This window comes from Heterocephalus glaber, unplaced genomic scaffold (assembly GCF_053883595.1).
Source record: "Heterocephalus glaber isolate CG9 unplaced genomic scaffold, H.glaber_assembly_v1.0 deba00001610, whole genome shotgun sequence".
Classification (NCBI taxonomy): domain Eukaryota; kingdom Metazoa; phylum Chordata; class Mammalia; order Rodentia; family Bathyergidae; genus Heterocephalus; species Heterocephalus glaber.
The window spans coordinates 28,603,492-28,625,619 of NW_028258381.1; the positions used below are offsets into that span (position 1 = coordinate 28,603,492).

The 22,128-nt window shown below is 34.5% G+C and overlaps 1 protein-coding gene across 8 annotated transcripts in view; it reads right to left on the reverse strand.

Moving 5' to 3' along the window:
• The window catches only part of Cdk13 (cyclin dependent kinase 13), a 98,068-nt gene that overhangs the window by 11,521 nt on the left and 64,419 nt on the right, over nucleotides 1-22,128 (reverse strand). For all 8 annotated transcript variants that reach the window (XM_087195810.1, XM_087195811.1, XM_087195814.1 and 5 more), the window contains exons 8-10: nucleotides 11,578-11,679; nucleotides 11,411-11,488; nucleotides 734-850 (exon numbers count right to left, since the gene is read on the reverse strand). In XM_087195810.1, coding sequence (XP_087051936.1) covers nucleotides 734-850; nucleotides 11,411-11,488; nucleotides 11,578-11,679 — 297 coding nt within the window. The remainder of the gene's footprint in view (nucleotides 1-733; nucleotides 851-11,410; nucleotides 11,489-11,577; nucleotides 11,680-22,128) is intronic.

Consider the following 22,128-nt stretch of genomic DNA (forward strand, 5'->3'; position numbering starts at 1 on the left):
TACATTCTCCAGACACAAGCTCAGTGTTTATTTAGGAATGTTATTTTAATGTAAATTATTATAAATTAAAATTTTGAAATTGTTATTTTAAATGCCAATACTTATATACTTATAATACTTTACTTCAATAAATGCCAAATTTTCTTTGAAGAACTATTTCACTTTTTTACACAATTTTTTAACGATATGGCAAGCAACAGTATATTATTCTATGGGTAATTTGCTGTTATATTTTAAAAACTTAACAAAACAATAGTTCTTTTTTTGTTGTTGGTTTTTTAAGACAAGGTCTCACTGTGTAGTTAAGGCTAGCCTTGAACTTACTATATAGCCCAGGCTGACCTGTAACTCAATGACTCTCCTGCCTCACCCTTCCAAGTGCTGGGATTACAGGTGTGTGCCACCATACACATCTGAACAAAATAATAGTTTCTTAAAACAAAAACCTATGCTCAATTAATTTGAAAGATGTACTAAGAAAATGTAAAACCTTATTTTCAAAATTCTCTCATGTAAGCAACACATCAAACAAACAACCCAAATCACTGATTCCATACAGATGTTAAAAGACAATTTGCATGTAGCAAAAGGAAACTCAAACTTAAGTGGCCTAGAAGATTGTGACAGATCTAGTTCAGGTCAACAGAGGACAGAATGGTATTTAGAATTCACAAGAAGTAACTTTAAAAAAAATATTCAATGCAGTATGGATGTTTAAGCATCCCTTTCTTACAAAACAAACTCTTCTCTTAACTTTCGGCGATATTGCTTCTTTGGTTTCATAGTGTTGAAATATGGTAGCTTGATTACATCAGGCCACACTGCTGGACACGGACTCCCACATATACGGCTAAACAACACACAAAAAGGATTATATCATTATAAGCTAAATAGAAAAATAATACAGACAACTGTTAAAACATCAACTCATTTTTAAATATACAGAATTTGAAGCCTTGATACAATGTATAAAAAGTATAATTAAATATTTTAGAGTTCTGAATTTACTCTCTTAAAAATAAAATCAATCTATTTTCAGTGATGCTTCTAACGACCCAAGCATCTGGTTCCTAGAGAGGACCGTCATGTTGGAAAGTAACTAGCACAAAGACTACAACTGCATGCAAACTGGAAGACCCAAAAGGTAAAACAGTCTTAAATACTAAAGTTCTTTATTGCAAGTTGTGCCATTAATCACAAGATATTTAGAAATTTTAACTCCTTTACTCTCTGCTAATCTACCTTGAAAATCCTCATTAAATTGCTATTAGTAAATTCTTAATTTATAGAAGAAATGCTTAAGAGGCAATTCCAGGTAGTGAATATTTTATTTTTTTAATTTTTTTATTTTTTGGAACCGGGGATCGAACTTAGAACCTTGTGCTTGCGAGGCAGGTGCCAGAACCACTGAGCTAAATCCCCGGCCCAGGAGTGAATATTTTAAAAGTATCTGACTTAATAAATAAAATATTGGCTAAATATGCTTGAGTATATCAAACTTCAAGGATACATGAGTACTGTGTATAAAACTGTCAGCTGATCTTCACAAGTAGCAAGAAAATGTAGATGCATCACTGAAGAAAATAAGAAGTATTTTATATATGCATAAACATAGTATAAATATATGTGATAGTCAAAGCTGCCACAGGCATTTTTTAGATGAACTTCAGGATGTTAATTCAAAAACACATACATGTGCCATGAGATAATTTTTCATGTTTTCAAATTTATGCCACTGAACTATACTTTATCTCAACAGTATCTAAGTTTTTAACTATATTAAGATCTTATTTGTAATCACATCTGCTTTCTTAAAACTGAACTTTCATGACTACCTCAACCTCATTCTTTAGGGAAGAGGGCCAAACTTAGAGCAGGGGCTTGCTATGGGGTATCCCCAAACTGCCTGTATCTCATCTTTCGATGCATTTCTTTGCACAAATGGCTCTTTGATGTTCACGTTTTTCTTTCTTCTGTCTAGATTCTATGTAGCTAAATCATGTTCATTTCACTTCTCAAGGTTCAAATGAAGTCTGATAAGGTCTTCTCTATTCCCAAATATTAACTCAGAATGGCCATTCTTTGCATACTACTTGTTTGGCACCCGTTTCTTCCTAACGTGCATTTTAGTGGTTTGCATGTTCATTGCTCTTACTATTGTTCAGAAACTACGTCTTGTTTTTATAGACTTCTCCAGGGAAGTACATAAATATAAATAACTAAACCGAGGCACATGATGTACATTAATAGGAAGAGTGTAAAACATTGGAATAGTGGAAATGAAAGATACTTTCTATTGTAGACAGACAAGAAAACTTAATTGAGGTTAAGGAAGGGGAGAGTAATTTTGGTTATAATTCCAAGGATGAGTAAGCCACAAAAAGATGGGAAGAGTGTAAAAGAAACACATTACTGGCAGGGAGAAGAAAACAGGCAAAGGCCTGAAAGTAGCAAAGAAAAGACATCTGAGAGAAGATTGAATCATGGCAGATGAAATTTAGGGCTCAAGGAAGTAAGCTGAAGTGTGTATCAGGGGTTACAGTCATTTTTGCCTACCTACAATGAAAACAAACTCTGGAGACAAACTGTAGATCTGGATTCTGTGTAATACTGATCAAACTGCACTTTTTTTTTTTCAAACTGCACTTCTTAGGAATAAGTGGAGAATAATTTTCCTTCAGGGCTACAAAATTAAACTAGCCTATTTACAACCATGATAAATACAAGATTATTATCCTTAAAGTTTCAATTATTACATATGCTGGTGAACAATAACTGAATATTGAAGTTGTCTAACTGGTAGCAGCATAAAGGATGGAATGGAAACATTAAGGAACTGTAGGGAAGCAGGCACAAGAGCAACTGGTAATACAGTAATAAAATCTGTGTTTGATTATGTTAGCCATCCCAGTCTCACTTAATAAAGGTGTCTTGTAATGCACCATATGCTAACACATACACTAAACTCCTAAATATCTGAGGTCTGTTTGGGAAATATATTGTGCTATACTGAACAACTGACTTCTACGTGAAAGCACATGATATCTTTTATCTTTTGAAACGGTGCTAGGACAAAATTATCCACACACCTTTCTCAATTATTTTGCTCTGAATTTTGTAACACATGAAGTGTAGTCAAAACTGCTGACCTCCAAGAGAATGCTGATGGAATTCAACTGCGGCTCTGAACTTTAAAAACTTAGAAATGGTTGCCACCCTTGCACTGCTGAGTTATCACTATCTGAAAAATACTCCTTTTTGTCTTAGATATGTCTCCCAGTGAGATTTTTTTCTTTCTTTGAATACTGTCAGCCCACTATATTTTCTAAGTAGTTATTTAGGAAAATGGACAAGAATTTTAAATAGTCATCTGAGACATTATAGTTCCTGTTTTTTGTTTGTTTTTGGTACTGGGGATCAAACTCGGGGTCTTTGCGCTTGCACGGCAAGTGCCGGAACCACTTAGCTAAATCCCTGGCTAGAGTTCCTGAGTTTTAGAAGTTGCTTGTTCGAGGCTTTCCAGATTTACAAACATTTTACTAATTAGAATGCCGCCCCCCAAATGTATGTACATATGTATGTGTATTATGTATATACACACATAATCATGGTTTGTTACATTATGTGTCAATTCTCTGTGGTAAAATGATGATGCGACACAGTAGTGACTTTGGTGCTGATTTTATTGGGAGTACTTTCCACTGTTAACCCCTGGGAAGGCTGATTCTGGTTTAAGAAACACAAAACACATCATGAAGATAGAAACAGGTACACACAAAAATTCACACATACCTCCTGCAGAAAGGACTCCATTATTCCCTTTTACTATGACCTTTAATTTTTGCAACTTTTAAATTTTTAAAGGATGCTTTGATTTTATCAATTGACTTATAAACTATTAATTTCATCATCTATATTTTCTGCATTAGACTATTAAAGTCATAAACTTATTAAGAGATTTCCTAATACATATTCACCCTTATACTCAAAGGAAAAATACCAGTTGGGCCTAATAAAAGTACTATTATACTAGTGTAATGCCATATGCTTTGCATTGGTATTTATATGTGATACTGGTATACAGCACCAGTGGTAAAAAGTGGGGTCCAAAGATCCCTGGGCTCCCCTAGACCCCTCAGTGCTCTGGCAGTCAAACATCACTAAGACATTATTTGCTTTTTTTTCACTGTGTTAACTTGCACAAATGGCATAAAAGCAATGATGGATAAAACTACTGGCATCTTAATGTAATCCATGCAATTCCAAGGGTGGAGGAGCCAGTTTCACTTGAGGATGTACTTGTTGAAGCAGTAAATATTGTTACTAAATGTTAACATTTGAATGTTTATATATTTAAAATATTCTGTGATGAAATGGGAAATAAAGTACTTCTGCTGCATGCACAAACATGTGCGCACACACACACATAATTAGTTATCTTAAAGAGAAATACTTGTCAGTATTTGAGCTACAAACTCATGTAGCTGCATTTTAAATGACCACTATATCTACCTGTAAGAACAATCAATTAACTATTGGTCATTCATTGGGCATTTGCAATTTTCTCAAATATGAACAAAATCAGCTTTCACTTCAAGGAAAACAAACAATATTCATTGTCAATTATAAAATTCTAATTTTCAAGAGAAAATCAGAATACTGGAACACCTATATCCACCACTATAAGCTTTGATACCTTCTCAATACATAGCTTTCCTGATGAGATTAGTGGTGATAACAAATAAATAATGTTCTATTTGGAAGTAAGCCAGTATTTTCTCATTATTCAAACTAATAATGCATAATGTCACAAAATCACAGATAACTTCATTCAGAGACCAATATAGACCAATGAGCTTCAATAAAGTAGAAAATATTCCTTCAAATAAATTAAGATTGTACATTACAACCAGTCAATCAAGACTGCCAACTTATCAGATATATAAAACTACCTAACAATGTCACTTATTTCAGCAACTTTTATTTTGTGAAATGTACTTTTTTAAGTTAAAAAGGTTATTTACATTGCACTAAAATTCAAATTTTTCAATTTTAACTTCTAATATGGAAATTCCTAATATACACATACACAAAAGCTCATGAGATCTTTAATAATTTTTTAGCATAAAGTTATGAGACCAAATAGATTGAAAAGCATTGTCTGCAGAATATTTAATGCTATTAGTTTATGAAAGTATACATAATTCATTTTTAAACATAATTTCATCTGGGTGACTACCTATGCCGGAGGCTTTGTGTACTTTAGGGGGTTGTGGTGGTAATCAAACAGAAGCAGGATTCTTTTCATTCTCATCTACTTTTCATTTTTTCCATGATTAAGACTTATTTTATGAGCAATATAGATAATATAAAGGCTCTCTAGCTGGCTGCTAGAAGCTTGAAGTTGAGTGTGACACTTGGATAATTTATGTCTATGGCCACAAAGAACATTTTTTGCCTTCATGCATCCCATTTTGTCCCCACGATTTCCATTCTCTTTTTCTATCACTTTTTAACCCACGCTTCTATGAACAAAACTGCATCAGCATACTTTGAAAAACAAAGCAAATTTTAAATAATTATTGTGGTATATAAAGCTCTTTAAGAGATTCTGATTAGTGTTCAAACTTCCGATCATTTTACATGTACTGTATAACACTGGGCCCCGATATCATCAAGGTTGAACCTTTAGGTAATACAGAAAACAATCTGGCGATGTCAACTAAGGTTAAGGGACAGTAGAATGTACTAGAAAACTTACTTACATTTATTTCTTATAACTATAATCATGTTATTGGTTCCATCTTCAATTATGAAGAAACAAATTTATTGTATTGTAGAACTTACCCTAAGTCACAAAGCCAAAAAGTAGCTGAGCTGGCATTAGAACCCACACCTGAAAGATTTCAAAGCCCAAACTTTTCAATATATTCTGCTACCTCAATACATTCAAGAGACACTTTTTTATCAGAAGCTTCCTTTATTTTCTTCAGTTTTAGAAAAATTAATGCTATAGTAAAAATTGAAGCATTTCATTATACTAAAAATATTTAATGTCTTAATAAAAACATGCAGAAATATATAGACCAGAGAGTAAACTTTCCCCTCCCTAGCCTTCTCACAAGTCCATGATCAGACTAACAATTCCAGACTCTTTTTGATATGCTTTACTTAAATGGAATCAACTCAACACAGCCTTCTGTAAAAATGCTTTTCCATGTCAGGATCTCCAGATCAACCGTTCCCTCACTAACTGCAGTATGGTACTAAGTGCATGATCTGACGCTTTTTCATTACATAGTTCACTAACTGATTTGATGTATTCATAAAATAAACCAAGGAACACTCATGTCTCAGTTCTTTATTATTTTCCTGTTCTCTTCATTCAGATCTCTGCTCAAATATTACCTTGTAGAAGACACCTTCCTTGATCCTTCGTACAGTTACTTATTCCTTCATTCCCCATCCCATTTCACTTCTTACCACTTTATGTATTTTACCCATTTATTTTGTCTGCTTCCCCTTCTAAAAAGTAGAAAACGTTTATTCCGTCCTCTTCCTCAGTCCCCATTGTATCCCGAGTTCCCAGGAATTGGCAAACAACCAGTAATCAATATTGCTCCATTATACAGTGAGGTCTGAAATACCTGTACCCAAAAGGTTTTAGTTATAATTCAGTTTCAACATATGCCAACTTTTCCTTCCTTTTAAGACATTTCTTGATATACTGTCTTTCCACATAAACAAAATCAATTGTCAAGTTTCAAAAGCTCTTTTGAAAATCTCATTTGGAATGTACTGATTAACACAGGATGAACAACCAACGTTTTTAAAACATTAAGGATTCTAGTCAAAAACGAGGTATGTCTCTCTAGCAGTTTTTCAAATAACAATTTTTAGTGGAGCATGACAGTTTTCAATATTGCTGGGGAATACATCATGGTGGTTTCATTGAAGGCCTACTTCCCCCTCAACTATGTTTTCTAACTGGTTATTATAGACATTTTTTAAAGCTATTGTTTTTAATATGTAATATATGGATCTATATTGTGGTGTGGTGTTTTTCTTCCTGCCATCTCACCAGACTTCTGAGATGTTTTGAGTGATCCCTTTGCAGGCTCTGTGTGTACAATGTCAGCATATGTGAATTACAACAATACTGTCTTCACCTTTCCACTACAAGTAGCTCTGCAGTTTCACTTTTCTAACACTACTAGCTAACTGTCTAGTACTTCTACTACTAACGATTCCAGAAGACAGTATTTTCTCACTTTTGCCTAATTTCTAGTGTTTTACTACCAAGATAAGTATTATTTTGGCTATTGGTTTATGACACATTTTTATCATGTTAAATATCCCTTTTACATTTAAATAGTATTTCTAGCACACGCCTATTCAACACCTGACAGATAATATATTATCTTCTATTAAAATAATGAATTATAACAAACTTCTTAAAATTTCTTGTAGTCTTGGGACAAATCACACCTTACACTGTAAGTTTATTACTTAATGAAAAGCTGAATACTATTTGTGAATAGCTTTCTTAGAAATTCTGGATTAATACCTTAGAGAAATTTTTCATGTTGTCTTTGTGTCAAATTCATTGTGTAAAGTTTCAGGAAATTTAATTCCCTATGTAGTATACACTAATGGTTTAAAGTTTAGACTGTTAATACTTTCTAGATTCAAATCTTGAGTTCGCATCTTGCAAGTAATATAACTCTAGATAAATTCTTTATCTCCCTAAGATTTAGTTTTCTTAACTATTAAGAGAAGACACCAGGTCATTATGAAATTTAGCTGAGATAATTTAGATGAAACTCTTAGCACACTTGCATAGTCTACAAACTAGGTAAGATGGTAACAGTCACTGACAGAGCCCTTTCTTGTACCCAATAAAATCAGGATCAATACTTGCTTAAGTGAAAAATGTGTTAGAGGGAATTATATAAAAAAAAAAGATACGCAGATAAATAATTCAAACATTTTATTTTAACTGAAAATTTATAAATACACATCCATTCGGCAGTCTTAGACATGCAGCAAAGGCTTTCTCTTTCAACAAAGTATTCACTGAATGGAATTCTGAATTAGTTTTCTTGCATAAACCACAGCCATAACAATCATCAACGATTTTTCATTTTGGTTTATTTTAAATAAGGATAAAAATTAATAATACTCTGTACTAAATCATTCTAGATTTTCTTTGTTTTTTTTACTTTTCTTTCTACTTACGCAGTTATTTGCCCACCCCTAAATACATAACAAAGTTTTAAAGCTTCTGGAAAGCACTGTATCTCTCCATATTTAAATGACATTAGTTGGCACAGAACATTGGAAATAACCACTTACCTCTTGGTCATCACTCTCTTTAACTGTCGGGATAAACATGTGGCATTACTAGAAAGTGGTAGCCTACTAGCTCCAAGCATTCAGCTTGCCGTTTATCAAGCAAATATTTACAGAGGGAAGGGAGAGTTTTGATTAAACTAATAACTCTGTTCAACAGAAGCCTGGATAAGAAAGCTTCTACCATGTTATTTTCTTATGGGATAAAGAACATTAAAATTAATGGTTTCTAAAATATTTGCAAAATTTACCTATGAAAATGTTGGGACCTGGTTGTTAACAGACTAATGCTTTGACAGAACTATTTCATACCTGGACTTTCCAACATAGTCTAGAGGTAATTTTGGTGGACCAAGAACTCTGTTACTTGATTTTATTTATACCTAAGGTCAATTTCTTTTTTGTTTTAATTTAAAATTTTATTTTGAGATAGAGTCTTGCTAACCTCAACTTCATGATCCTCCTGACTCAGCCTCCCAATTAGGTGGGATTACAGGTGTATGCCAGCATGCCTAGCTTTTGAGGTCAATTTCTATCCTATAATATTAACTTTACTTGTTACTCTCCTTTCATATTAAGATGAACTACTGGATTAATTTATATCACATATGTATGTGAATAAACTCAAGGCTATATCATCAGTTTATAAGCTCTACATTTCTTTATATTACAGCTTATTAAGTGCTCGTTTTGTGTATTTTCCTGTTTTGTTTTTTCCCTTGTCAGTTGACCGCTTACTTCATTTAATTTCATTTCTTACTTAGTACTATATACAGTTGTATGTCATTTAACGACAGGGATATGGTCTGAGCACCATGTTGCAAAGTGATTCTGTTGCTGTATGAACATCAGTTACTTACACAAACCTAGACAGCAGCCTGACAAGGCCTGACATGGCCTCTTTATTCAATCAGGAGAGGCAATGAAAGTGAGTTGTATGATGTTGCTGCCAGTGTAACAAGGTACACTGGGTTGTTTTTGGTGTTTTTTCTAAGTTCTTTTATTGGTACATTTTAGGTATACAATTCGTTTACATTTATCATTGGGTGTTTGTACCTGTACATGATGTATCTTGGTTCTTATTTTTTCCCCATTACCTGTGTGCCCTTCACCCCCTCCTCCCTTCCCTATAAGGTATACTGTTTTATAATGAACTTTTTTTTTGTAAGTACAAGTAGTACATGCTAAAACAACTATAACAGTATAGCATAACATAGCATGTACACAAACCAATAACACAGTTGACAGTTCTTACTGTTAAGTATTATGTGCTTATACAATTGTATGTGCTAAACTTGGCAGCACAATAGATTCGCTTGGTATAACCAAAAAAGTATTCTTTCCAATAGATTACAACAGTTATGATGTCACTAGGTGACAGCAATTTTTCAGCTTCATTACAATCTTCTGGCACCCCCAGTATATATGCAGCACACCACGTACGTCCATTGCTGACCAAAATGTCATTGAAAAGTTCGTGACTGTAATTTTCTCCTAAAAACTAGTGTAGCCAATGAATTTTTACATTTAAAATTTCTTGATCTGACAATTTTTGTTTTTATATTCATTTTCAGTTTTATTCTATTTAAAGAATATAGTCTAAATTATTTCAACGTGAGGTTTACTTACATTTGCTTTTTCTATTATTACATAACTATACTTTTACAAATGTTAGTTACTATTGAGAAGTATGTTTCTTATTTTGGGAAGGACAAGTCCTTGATCCTTGTCTATTTATCTGTCACATAGTAAAAGACAAGAGTTTCTTGCTTGTGTGGTGACCTTCCTTCCCCAGTGCTAGTTTGACTCTGTCCCCAATTTCCGTATTTTGGAAACTTAGTCCCCAAAGACTTATAGTATTTGAGAGGTAGAACCTTTCAGAGGTGATTGGGTTGCACAACTCCACTGATTAATAGGTTATCAAGAGAGTGAGTTCTCTCTGGCTAGCTTATGTCTCTACATGTGCTGCCCAGTGCTGCCCTAGACTTTGTAGAGTCTTCCATCAACAAGAAATACCTCACCAGATGTGGATCCCCAACTTTGAGCTTCTCATCCTTCAGAATGTAAGTGAAGAAATTTTTGTTCTTTATAAATTACCGAGTCTATGGTATTTAAGATACAGCAACAGAAAATGAACTACAACACTCTTTTCTCTTTCTAACAACAACTTACCAAAACAAAAAGGGCAACATTAAAAATTATGGATCTGAGGTTTTTTTCAGGGGAGAGGAACAGGCCAAACTCTAACTATGATGATCCCCAAAAGGAGGACTTGCCAATTCTCAGGATCTTCTTTTTATTTGATTAGTTCATGTTTTGGGGTGATACCTCTCAAGTTTATCAGATAAAACTAGAATCCTGTTCCAGTTATTATTTGCTGCTTATGCTTATTTTGTTCATTTGGAAAAGTAAAATTCTATATTTGTGCCTCCTACCTTCATCCTTATTTTGAAACATTCATGGACTCTTATAAGTAACAAGTTGCAGTCTATATAAAATAAACAATAATTTATTTTAAAATATAAAATGAAGAGAAAGTTGACTAATATATATGAGAAAACTGCTTATGAGTGGGGTCCTATGATAGGATCAAATAATGAAGACCTCTGCCAGGCAAATCTATGCATATATTTTAGTGTGTATACATACACATATAGATGCATATAAACATATGATGTTTATAAAGGAGAGTATTTCTTTTACAATATCCCAAAACATTAATTCTCCTTTTATGCTATGCCTTTAAAAAAAAAAACTATCTGCCATTCATTCTCTCCTACTTCGTATTACTTACTTCCCAATCCTGTTCTTTCAGCTTCAAGTCTTTGAATTATTCACCACTACCACACCCACACACACACAGATCTGGGGACAGTAAAATCCTTAATTTTAATTGAACAAGTATTCAAGGGTGTGCATTCTAGGTTCTCCTCCATTTAGTAGTCATCAGGCTTCAAGAGAACCAGACTGTTCTCCTCATGAAGTACGCTTGAAAATGTCAAGTTTCTTATGATGACACACACCCCCATCCTCAAAAATACTATCATCAGCAGCTTACCTTATTAATTCTAGTTGTGCAAGTTCCTGATTTGCTTGAAATATTGGTTTTTTAGTGAAGAGTTCACCAAGTATACATCTAATGGAAAAAATACCAATCGTTACCAAACGATTTTATTCAGTACCGTAAGTTTTAAGTAAAATGTGCCATCAAGAAATCTATCTTACCCACAGCTCCAAACATCAATAGCCGGTGTATATCGTTCTTCTCCTAACAGCAGCTCAGGTGGGCGGTACCATAAAGTGATGACCTTGTTAGTATACGGTCGACTAAAAAACACAGAAAACACTCTTCAGAGTTAGTATTTATTGGAAGAAGAGAGATTCACTTAGGAAATATAATTTTAAGTATCAAACCAATCCTGTAATTCTAACTAAAACTACGTTTATCTCCCTAGTAAATATAGACATAGTAAGGCATTCAATATATGATCATAAAGTGCACCTAAGAGCAACATGATTAAAAAAATTCCCTTCGTATAAGAAAATAAAAATAAGAATAGTTGGCTGTTATCAACCATGATTTGATAAAAGACAGGTCATATAAACTCAACTGTCGAGTAATGTTTTCCCTTTCCATAAAAATTATTAAAATGATGAAACGATTTAAAACAAAGCTGGTTGATTTTGGCCCAATCTGGCAAATTCCTAATAGGTGACAAGATACAGTTCAAATTGGGATCACCCAATGAAAATTTGGGGTTTTCTGTTTGGTTTGGTTTGCCGTACCAGGGATTGGACACAGAGCAAGTGCTCTACCACTGAGCTATAACCTAGCCCCCAACAAGTTCTTAACTGAGGGTATCTTAGGCAGTAGTTCATTAACTTTGACCGTCTCAGGTTTGTGAATAGAAAAGTATGGAAATGTAGACTACAGTACTCGAGGTTTGTTTGGCAAAAGCCCACTAGCAGTAGGTATGATAATTTATTAGATGATTTGTCACCTCTAGAAAGAGGAATATACAGACTATTACCTCTTTCACTGCCATAGAAGAGACTATCTAGCCACATCATTAGTAGAGTGCAATTTAACTATCACAGTATCTATTCACTGGCAAAGTGTTTATAATCCACAGAATGGTCACATTCTACCTGATTCAGATGAATGAAGAATGTCCTATGAAATCAGACAGAGGAGGTTCTTCAACTGATCTGTGATTAAGAGTATATACTTCAGGCTGATCACCTATGTCCTTAGATCAATTCTAAACCTCTGCTTTCTAGATGTCTTACAAATCACAAAAACTCAGAGGATGTAATACAGGAAATTTTCCAGAAAAGCTGTATTCCAAACCCATTTACTGAGATTGGCTTGGACCTGGACCAATTTTGAGAAGGAAAAAAGAGCACACAACTTTTAAAACAATTCCCTCTTGCCTATCATAGACCTGAAGTTTCAGATAGCATAAAATGTGTCTGACCTCTACCCCTCTGAGCCAAATTTCGCCAAGTAACTTAAGTACTAGTATGACAAGTGATCAATCTGGGCATCACATCATCACCACAGACAAGACTATGTTAAATGTTCCAAAGACAGAAAAAAGCTTGGTTGACTTTGGTAAAAACTGAAAATAAAGAGAACAGTGTAAGATTTTTAACAACAAATTAGGGTTTATTTTTTTCTAGTATTATTAATGTACTTTTAGTGATTTTTGTTTACTGGCATCACTTATCTTCACATATACCAGAGTGTTTTTAAATCTAGCTACTCTAATTAAATTAGACTCAGTCATTATTCCTTTAAAAACTGTCTACCTCTTTATGCCTGAAGTCCTTTAACACATTCACAATGGGGCTGTAATTCATATGTCTTGCTGCCAGGCGGCTCTGAACCATGGTGGTACATGCACGACTGCCTCATCGAGTGGCATGGAACAGTTCAGTCAGGTGTTATAAGCTTCCTGATGGGACAGTTGTGCACATACCACCAGTGGTTCAAGCCAGCAGGAATGTGTTAAAAGCTGAAACTGTTCCTAGATTTTTCTCACTTAAATCCTATACTTCCTTCGCTACACACTAGAAGATCCACCTCCATAGAAATCTAATCTCTATTCATAGTAATTTATCTTCACATACTTAGCACAGTCCTAATTCTCTATTTCATATCTTCTATCTTCACAGGAATTCAAAAGACCTTACAACACAAACCCCAGGACAATGGCAGACACAGGGCACCTTAACGTAAGACAGCCCAGCAGCTTCAGGTGACACATGCAAGTTAGCTGGTCAGAACAAAATTTGAATATTAGGATGACTAGTTTCCAAGATATTTCAAGGGTCTATATGCATTTGAAATGTACAGTCATGTTACAAAAGCAACAAAATAACTAGTCTCAAAGAAATGCTTCAATTAATATAAATCTATGCAAACAGTGGATTTTTATCTTTATATTTTGAATTTTGGAGGAACTAGGTAAATTCAGGTGACTAAGATGTACTAAAAAGGAATATTTAAATACAAGATTAGTACTAAGTTCTAGGCGGTATTTATCAGTCATCATTAGCAGTTAAAAGTAACTTACTTTTTAAATGCTAAATTTCCCAGCAATACATTATTAAAAAAAGTCTGCACTGATTTCTTTTACACTGTAATTTATAGAGTTCTTGGGACAGCCTTTACTTAACCACCTATCAAAAAATTTTGTGGCTTCTTTTTAATGCCTATCTAGCTTCTGGAATCAGAAATCCAAAAATCATTCTTGATTCTTCTTTCCATCAAATCACATAACAAACTATATCCTTACTCCAACTATTCTTCGCACATTTGACAACTATGAAGAAAGTGCAAACCACTACATCACTACTGCAGCGTCTGCACGGATTTCCTTGCCTCCATCTCTCATTCTCTTCCCTCACTTCTTTTTAAAACTTTTTTGTAGTAACAGTTTTTAAAGCATAAAACCAGATCCTATCATCTATGTGCTTTAAAATGTCCACTGATCTCCCACCGTTTACTAAAATTTTACTTACCTCAGTTGCTAACACTGTACACTGAGGATCCTGCCTCCTACGTGATCTGATGACACTGGGCAACTTCGTTATCCTTAAACCTTCCAAGTCTGTTCCCAAGCGTCTGAGTCCCTTCTACTTCATAGCTGTAATTTTCTTTGTCTAGTCTTAAGTCTTCTCATTCTCATTGCTCAGGTCTTAGTCCAATTTACTTCCCCAAAGAGGTCCATCCTAACCACCCCAGTGAAAATTACCCCAGCCACCACCTACCCTCCAATATGGGTCCTACAAGCCACTATTTTCTGTGCTTTGTAGTTTGTACTATTTTAAATTCTTTCCCTATCCCATGTGTACTCACCTTCCTCATCACCATGAAAATGGAACCAAGAATTGGGTCTGTCATTAACAACTCTCTAACATACAGCCAACAGATATTGGTTACATCAGTGTCTCGGATATGGGTCACTTATTTATCCTTTGAATGGACTGGCTTATGTCATAACTATGGAACAATAATAATCTTTTTCTCATGCTTTCTTTTCCTCTTCCTATTTTCACTTGTTTTCCTCCTCCTGTGGATAACTTTTAAAATTCATGGATCATTGTATTGCTATAGAAAAATGAAACTATTCTTTTCAAATTGATATTGTCATCTTACTAAGGTCATTTGTCTTGGTTGTCTATTCTTTCTACACATGCACACTTAGAAGTGCTATAAATACTTCCACTGTAACACATCCAAATGTAAGTTTATTACCTTTTGCTGTAAATTGCTTCTCTCTTCCTGCTTCATGTCTCATCAAACAGCATCACCATTTGTGGCAGAGACTGATAGCTGTCCTCTAAAAATATTTTCTTCCTTTCTTCTATGGCAGCTGCCCAGCTATGCTACATTTCCCATCCTCACTGCAGTGAGGTGTCGCCACATGACAAAGTGCTCTCCCATGGAGGATGACAAATGGCAAGTGCCACTTTTAGGCCTCGCTCATGGCAACTCCCTGCTCTCTTCTCATTTCTGACAACAGCCTTAAAAGGCATGTGTAGAAGTTGGCATATCTTCCAACCTGGCTTCCTGGATGCCTATATGGAACAGTCACCACTTGATCTGATGTTATGATTAAATATTAATGGTGCACTGAGGTAAGCAACAACCATTCAGTATGATTGAGAAATTATATGTATATATAAAAATATATATAAATTTCTCATTCTTTAGCTCCTACTACTTTGAGGGTCTCTTTGTTACAAATGTTTAGCAGATCCTAATTAATATACCATTTATCTAGTTGCTTAGCAGTAACCCTGTAGTTAAGAGGTGTATTTTACAACATAGTCAATCACCAAGTTCTAAAACTTCTCTAATATATCCTTATGACATAATTCACCTGTCTTTCCAACACCTGTCCCCATTCCCTAGTTCTAGCCATAATTGTTCTAACTATACTGCAACAGCTTTCTAATTGTCCTTCTACAATCACACATTACTTCTACACAAGACCCAGAAGAACCTTTATTAATTGGTTCATGATCCAATCTCATTGAATCTTTGATTCCTGAAATGCTAAGTAAATACACATTTTCTAGAGCACAGAGATAAAGACAGGGTAGAGAGCTGCCAAGAAAACTTTCAAGAAGTTAGTGGTGCTTTATGTTTTAAATGGTTTTTAGTAAAGTAGATTTTGTTAAATGATGACTTATTAAAATATTTTACAAAATAAGTACCATGCCCCACTCTGAGGAAATATGCAGACAAAAGATCTTAATCATAAAAGCAAACACCAAGACAGAGTTGGAAGAGAATGAGGCCAATATCATGCATCAACCCATTCAAAAACAGTTAAGGAGTATTATCAAGAAAATAGTCTATGTTATAATTAGAATGTAGGGTAATAAGTGTAAAGACAAAATTCAAAAGACTGAAATTGTGTTTTAAAACCAAAAATTTAGCTGAGTATATTGGCACATGCCTGTAATCCCAGCACTCTAAGGCAGAACTGCTATGAATTCAAGGCCAGCTTGAACTATACAGCAAGACCCTGTCTCAGAAAAACAAAACCAAAACCAAAAAACCAAAAACAAAAATTTAGAATCCTTGGAAAATTAAAACACTCTTGTAATATGAAAGTAGATTATCCAAAAGCAGACAAGTAAATACAAATCCAGAATCTTCAAAAAATGAGCATTTTAAACTTAGTTTTCTATATTTGACTACTCATTGTCAACATACTAAAAATGGTATTGCTTAGATCACAAAAGCACATACATGGCTTATTTCATGGGTTAAAAAAATGACATTCTTGATGAAGGTCTACCTAGTCTTCACAAATACAAATTGATTCCTACTGAAAAGACAAGATTGAGAAACAGGTTCTTAGTGTGAAACACTTAGAAAGCTAAAAATATGAACTACTGCAATTTAGTTCATAATTAAAGATATAATCCACTGAGATGTATTATGTATATGTACCAACTCCCCTCTACAAATGTGATCATTATGGACTGCAAATGTGTAACTAAAAAATTTTAAAACTGAAATAAAAGTATAAAATCCAAACCAAAAAATTCCATGATTATCCCCTCCTCTTTCCCATCTCACTTCCCTACCCTCTCTTGCTTCCTAGTTGCCACAAGCCAAGCAGTTTTCTTCTGCCATGGTCTTCCTACATGCTATGTCTTGCCTGGCCACAAGAAGTAAGGGAGCCAGCTGACTACAAACTGAAACCACTGAAAACATGAGCTCAAATAAACCTTTCCTCCTTTACTGTGATTCTGAGGTATTTTGTCATAGCAACGAAAAGCTAACATTTAATAAACACAGGTTTAGCGATCAGAATAAAGATCGAAGCTTGAAATTTAGATTTGTAAGTGTTCAACATTAAGGACATGGGTTAGATTTTCCCAACGTTAGGAGGGAGGAACACTGCCCTCCTATTTTAAATGATCAAAAAAATGTATACTACAGCAAGATGTGGTAGTGCATGCCTGTAATACCAGCACTGGGAAGCTGAGCCAGGAGGATCATAAGTTTGAGCCCAGGCTAAGCCACCTAGTGAGAGCCTGTCTTAAAAAATGTAAGTAGAGGCCGGGGATTTTAGCTCAGTGGTTCTGCTGCTTGGCGCAAGGACCGCAGTTCAATCCCCAGTACCAAAAAAAAAAGAGAGAGAGAAAAAATAAAAGTAGACTGGAGATGTTATTCAGTGGGAAGGCCCTGAGTTCAATACCTACCACACACACGCAAACATACACATGATTTCTATACATCAAAACCAAAGGAACTACAATCTTTTTGTTGTTGTTGAGACAAGGTCTCGCTATCTAGATTCAGGGTGGCCTTAAACTCACTACATAGCTGAGGGTGGCCTCAAATTTTTAGCAGTCCTCCTGCCTCAGCCTCCAAAGTGATGGAATTATAGTCATATACCACTATGCCTGACCTACAATCTAATTTTTTTTTTTTGGTACCGGGGTTCAAACTCAGGACCTTGTGCTTGTGAGGCAGGTAGTGGCACCACTGAGCTAAATCCTCAGCCCCTACAATTTAATTTTGATCATTTGATTAAGTCAGTGATCTAAGTAAAACTTTCACTGCTGAAGCATGTTATTCATATTTATTATTATTCATGTTATTACATCATAATGTTTTTATTACCACAACTCCAGTGTTCTCCAGTCCCCAGAACATTCTCCATGTTATTTGTAACCCCCCAAATTCCCTGTACTGGTCTATACCAGGAAGATCCTTCCTCCAGATCTCTTTGTGGGTAAGGATTAGGCATTTACTGTGAATGTATTTGATGGCTTAGAACACATAAAACACACAAGAATAAAACATGATCTCCACCTTTATTTATTTATTTATTTATTTTGGTACCAGGGATCAAACTCAGGTCCTTGCGCTTGCGAGGCAGGTGCCGGAACCACTGAGCTAAATCCCTGGCCCAGTCTCCCTCTTTAAAATGATACAATTCTAGACTGAATGAGAAGGACACAGGTAACAATTACTAGAGACAAGGAAGCAATTTCAATACTAGATTCTTGGATCTAATCCACCAAGTGGCAGGAGATGCTACTGTCTCCCATTAATACAGCTTTGGGAAACTAGTTTTGTGTTCAAATGCAATTTTATGAAAGGCCACTAGATGGTGATACTGCTTTCAAAAATGTGTGGGGAGGGCGGTGGGATGTAGACTACTGTTAATACAACTTCAAGGCCCCTTATCACCTGCCTCTCTCTCCTTACTAAATCATCATGCAGAAATACAGTAGACTTGATTTGTGTGGTGCTGGGCCCTGTACCCAGGGCCTTGCTAGCAAAGGCTCTCCTCTCACTGAGCTACATATACCCTCCAGGCCAAAATTTTGGGAGATTTAAAAAATCTTTCACCTTAAATTTGAGAATAATGAATTCAGAGAAGTGAAGTGATTTGATCAAGATTTCATAACTGGTTTACACAATAATGCTGGGACTGGAGGCAAAGTTTCTTGATTAGGACTATGGGTTTTATGTTGCTTGAATTAGAAAGGTAAATAAGGTTAATTTTAATTTATGTGGAAAATATTTTTGTAGGGGCAATTCACAGATATTCCATCCTTTAGTAAAGCATCAGATCAATGACTTGCTAAAATAAAACCTCAAAAGAGGGAAATACAGTGGCTCAAAATCTCAGAAAAGTTGTACTTGGATACTGAGAGATCAACAGATAATGAAGTTCTGTAGTTCCCAATGCTAAACAGGATTAAGTATGAATACTGATGCTCAAAATGAGAAAACGATTAAACTTTACAAACATCATTTTCTTCCCTCTTCCAACTCTAATCCATTTTTCTCTCTTCTTTTGTAACCCGAGTAAGAGTGAAGATCTGTACTGATCACAGATTCCACAGTATGAGCTGAAATTCCACTGTTTTTCTCACATGCATAAAAAAGCATGTCCAAAATCAAATGAGTAAGAAAGATTTGGTTAACACTATTACAGAAATAAGCTGAAATCTGCTCTATATTAAAACAAAAAAAAAATCTTTACAGTAATTCTTGAATACTTGGTAGTCTATCTACAGAAACTACGTAGAAAATACTTCAGATATAAAATTTGCATGGCTCTATTACTGTAAAGCTTTATCTTGCTTTCTGCTTATAACAAAGTAGAAATATAAATTAAAAACCACCTATTATGTATTGATTTCAAGTTACACCTAACATTTTAGGAAAATACAATAATTTGGTAAAGGCAGACTGACTTAAAAATCAATGTCATTAAAATTCACTGGAACAAAACACATATTTTGAAGGCATTCTATAATATATTATTATAATTAACACATATTAATTGTACGAGTTAATGGGTTTCACCGTGATATTTCCATACATGCATACATCATGCTATGATTGTATCCATCTTCCCTAGTACTCTCTTTTGCCTTCCCCTTAACCTCCCTCACCCACCATGTCCCAACCCCTGGTCTCTTTCTCTTCCTTAATGGTACTTCTACTTCTGGGGTTTGTTTGTTTTTTTAAGTTTCCAAGCACAAGCATTCTGTAGTACTAAAGAAATCTCTCCAATGAATTTTAAAGACATCAGAATTATTCTAATCTAAAGAAGAGAAGTTTAAAGGAATATATATAGAACCTTTGAGAATAGGAGGGTATTTGCTTATCAAACAAAATAATACACCAAATTTTCTCTTATAAATTTGACTGAGCAGAAAAATTCAGTATACATTACCTGAAGATGCAAAGTTATGAGATTTTAAATGTCCTGCTTTTCTAAACTCAAAATTTCTACATCAATCCAGCAGGGCAACGGAGACCATGGCCCAGTGAACTGCCACACCTCTGACACTCCACTGGAACCCAACACTGCATTTTAAAATGAAAATCAATGGGAAAATGGAGTTTGATATATACAAGATGGCTTTTCAGTAAATTTTTCTGAAACATATCTATTCCAAATGTGCATGAATATCTGTATTAAAAGAACTTATTAGTTGGAAATCGTAATTAGGTGTTGCTCATCTTCTCTGAAACCTAACATGAAAATAATAAAGAAATTCATATTCAAGTGTGACAGACATATAATACTTGTATTAAGAATAATCTAGTTACAGTGAGATCTCAATTGATCTCAACAAGCAAATAGAAATCAGAATTTCTCCCAAAAGAACAGCCACAGATGTACAGTCATTAAAAAAAGGTCATTTCAAGTTTCAGATTAAGGGCAAATTAAAAGTTTTTCCTTCAATTTCTGCTAAGGGGCATTATTATATGTGATGGAAAGAGTAAAAAATGAGGAGTAGAAAGCCTTAAACTATATGTCTTTGGCTGGGCCAACTATTTTCTATTTTTAAAAGTAATTTAATCCTTCACAATAGCAACGATATGGAACCAATATTAAGTATCCACTACCAGATGAACAGAGGAAGAAAATGTAGTATATATGCATAATGGAATACTATTCTACCTTAAAAAAAAAAAGGCAGGAAACACCACTATTTGTGACAATATAGCTGAACCTGAAGGACATCTTAAGAGATATAAGCTAGGCACCAAAAGACAAAGACCACACGATCACACTTATATGTGGAAACTAAAGGAGGTGAACTCAGGGAAGTTGAGTAGTGATAGCTACCATGGGCTACAGTTGGGGCCAGTGATGGGCAAAGGATAAAACTTTTCAGTTCAACGGGAAGAAGAAGTTCAACAGATCTAATGTACAGCAAACATGGTAAACATAATAACAATGTATTGTATTCTTGAAAACTGCTAAGAGAGTAGAGTTTAAGTATTCTTAACACATACACATAATCAGCTCAATTTAGGCATTCCATAATGTATACATATTTCAAAACCACATGTACACAATAAACATACAATTTTCATATGCCAGTTAAAAATAAACTTCAAAAAAAGGAGAAACTCACTCTATCCTTACTGGGTCTGTTTTCTCAAATGTAGGGGATACTGCCTCTTAGGCTCTTGAATAGTTTTAGACTTTCACAAAAATATAACCACACAATCCATTCTTAAAATATTAATTGTAAGTATAATAGGGAAATTAAAAAACTTAATAGCTCTGGTAAAGTAGGTAGAGTGCTCGTTTTGACAGCATGTATACTAAAACTGGTCAAGTAGATACAAAGGACTAGAGCCTTGTCAAAGCACTGTCCACACTACTTTCTGATAGGTTTCACTGAATCCTCTCAGATCCCAAACATGCTATTTTAAAACCTCGCTTCTAAAACAAATAATGGAAAGAATTCTGAGTGATTTTTCACTTTGGAAAATTCAAACTGAAGAATTTTTATTTCAACTATCATAAAACTGGCAGATTCACTGAAAGCAAACATGTAAGAATTCCAATTAACTGATAGGTCTTACATTAAATTGAGGTGGATACTAAAGAATGACAGGATTGCCATAATTTTAATTAAAATATATAAACATATCTGATATGTATTTTGATACATAAAGCTAACAATAAAAGCAGAAAAGGAATGGGTTAAAATGATTAGAGATTTAAACCCAATTAATTCTACAATTTATTTACATAAAATCCACTCTCACAAAATATTTTATCTTGAAATTCATTATTAATTCTAATAAGCAAGTCATATTTCACTACCACCAGGCACCGAGGGAGCCAAGTCAGATACACACCACAACTTTAGCCAGAGAAGCTCCAGCCTTTTCTCTTATTCAATGAACTTCCTCAAGTTCTAGGGAGCCAGACACACACAGACACACACACACACACACACACACACACACACACA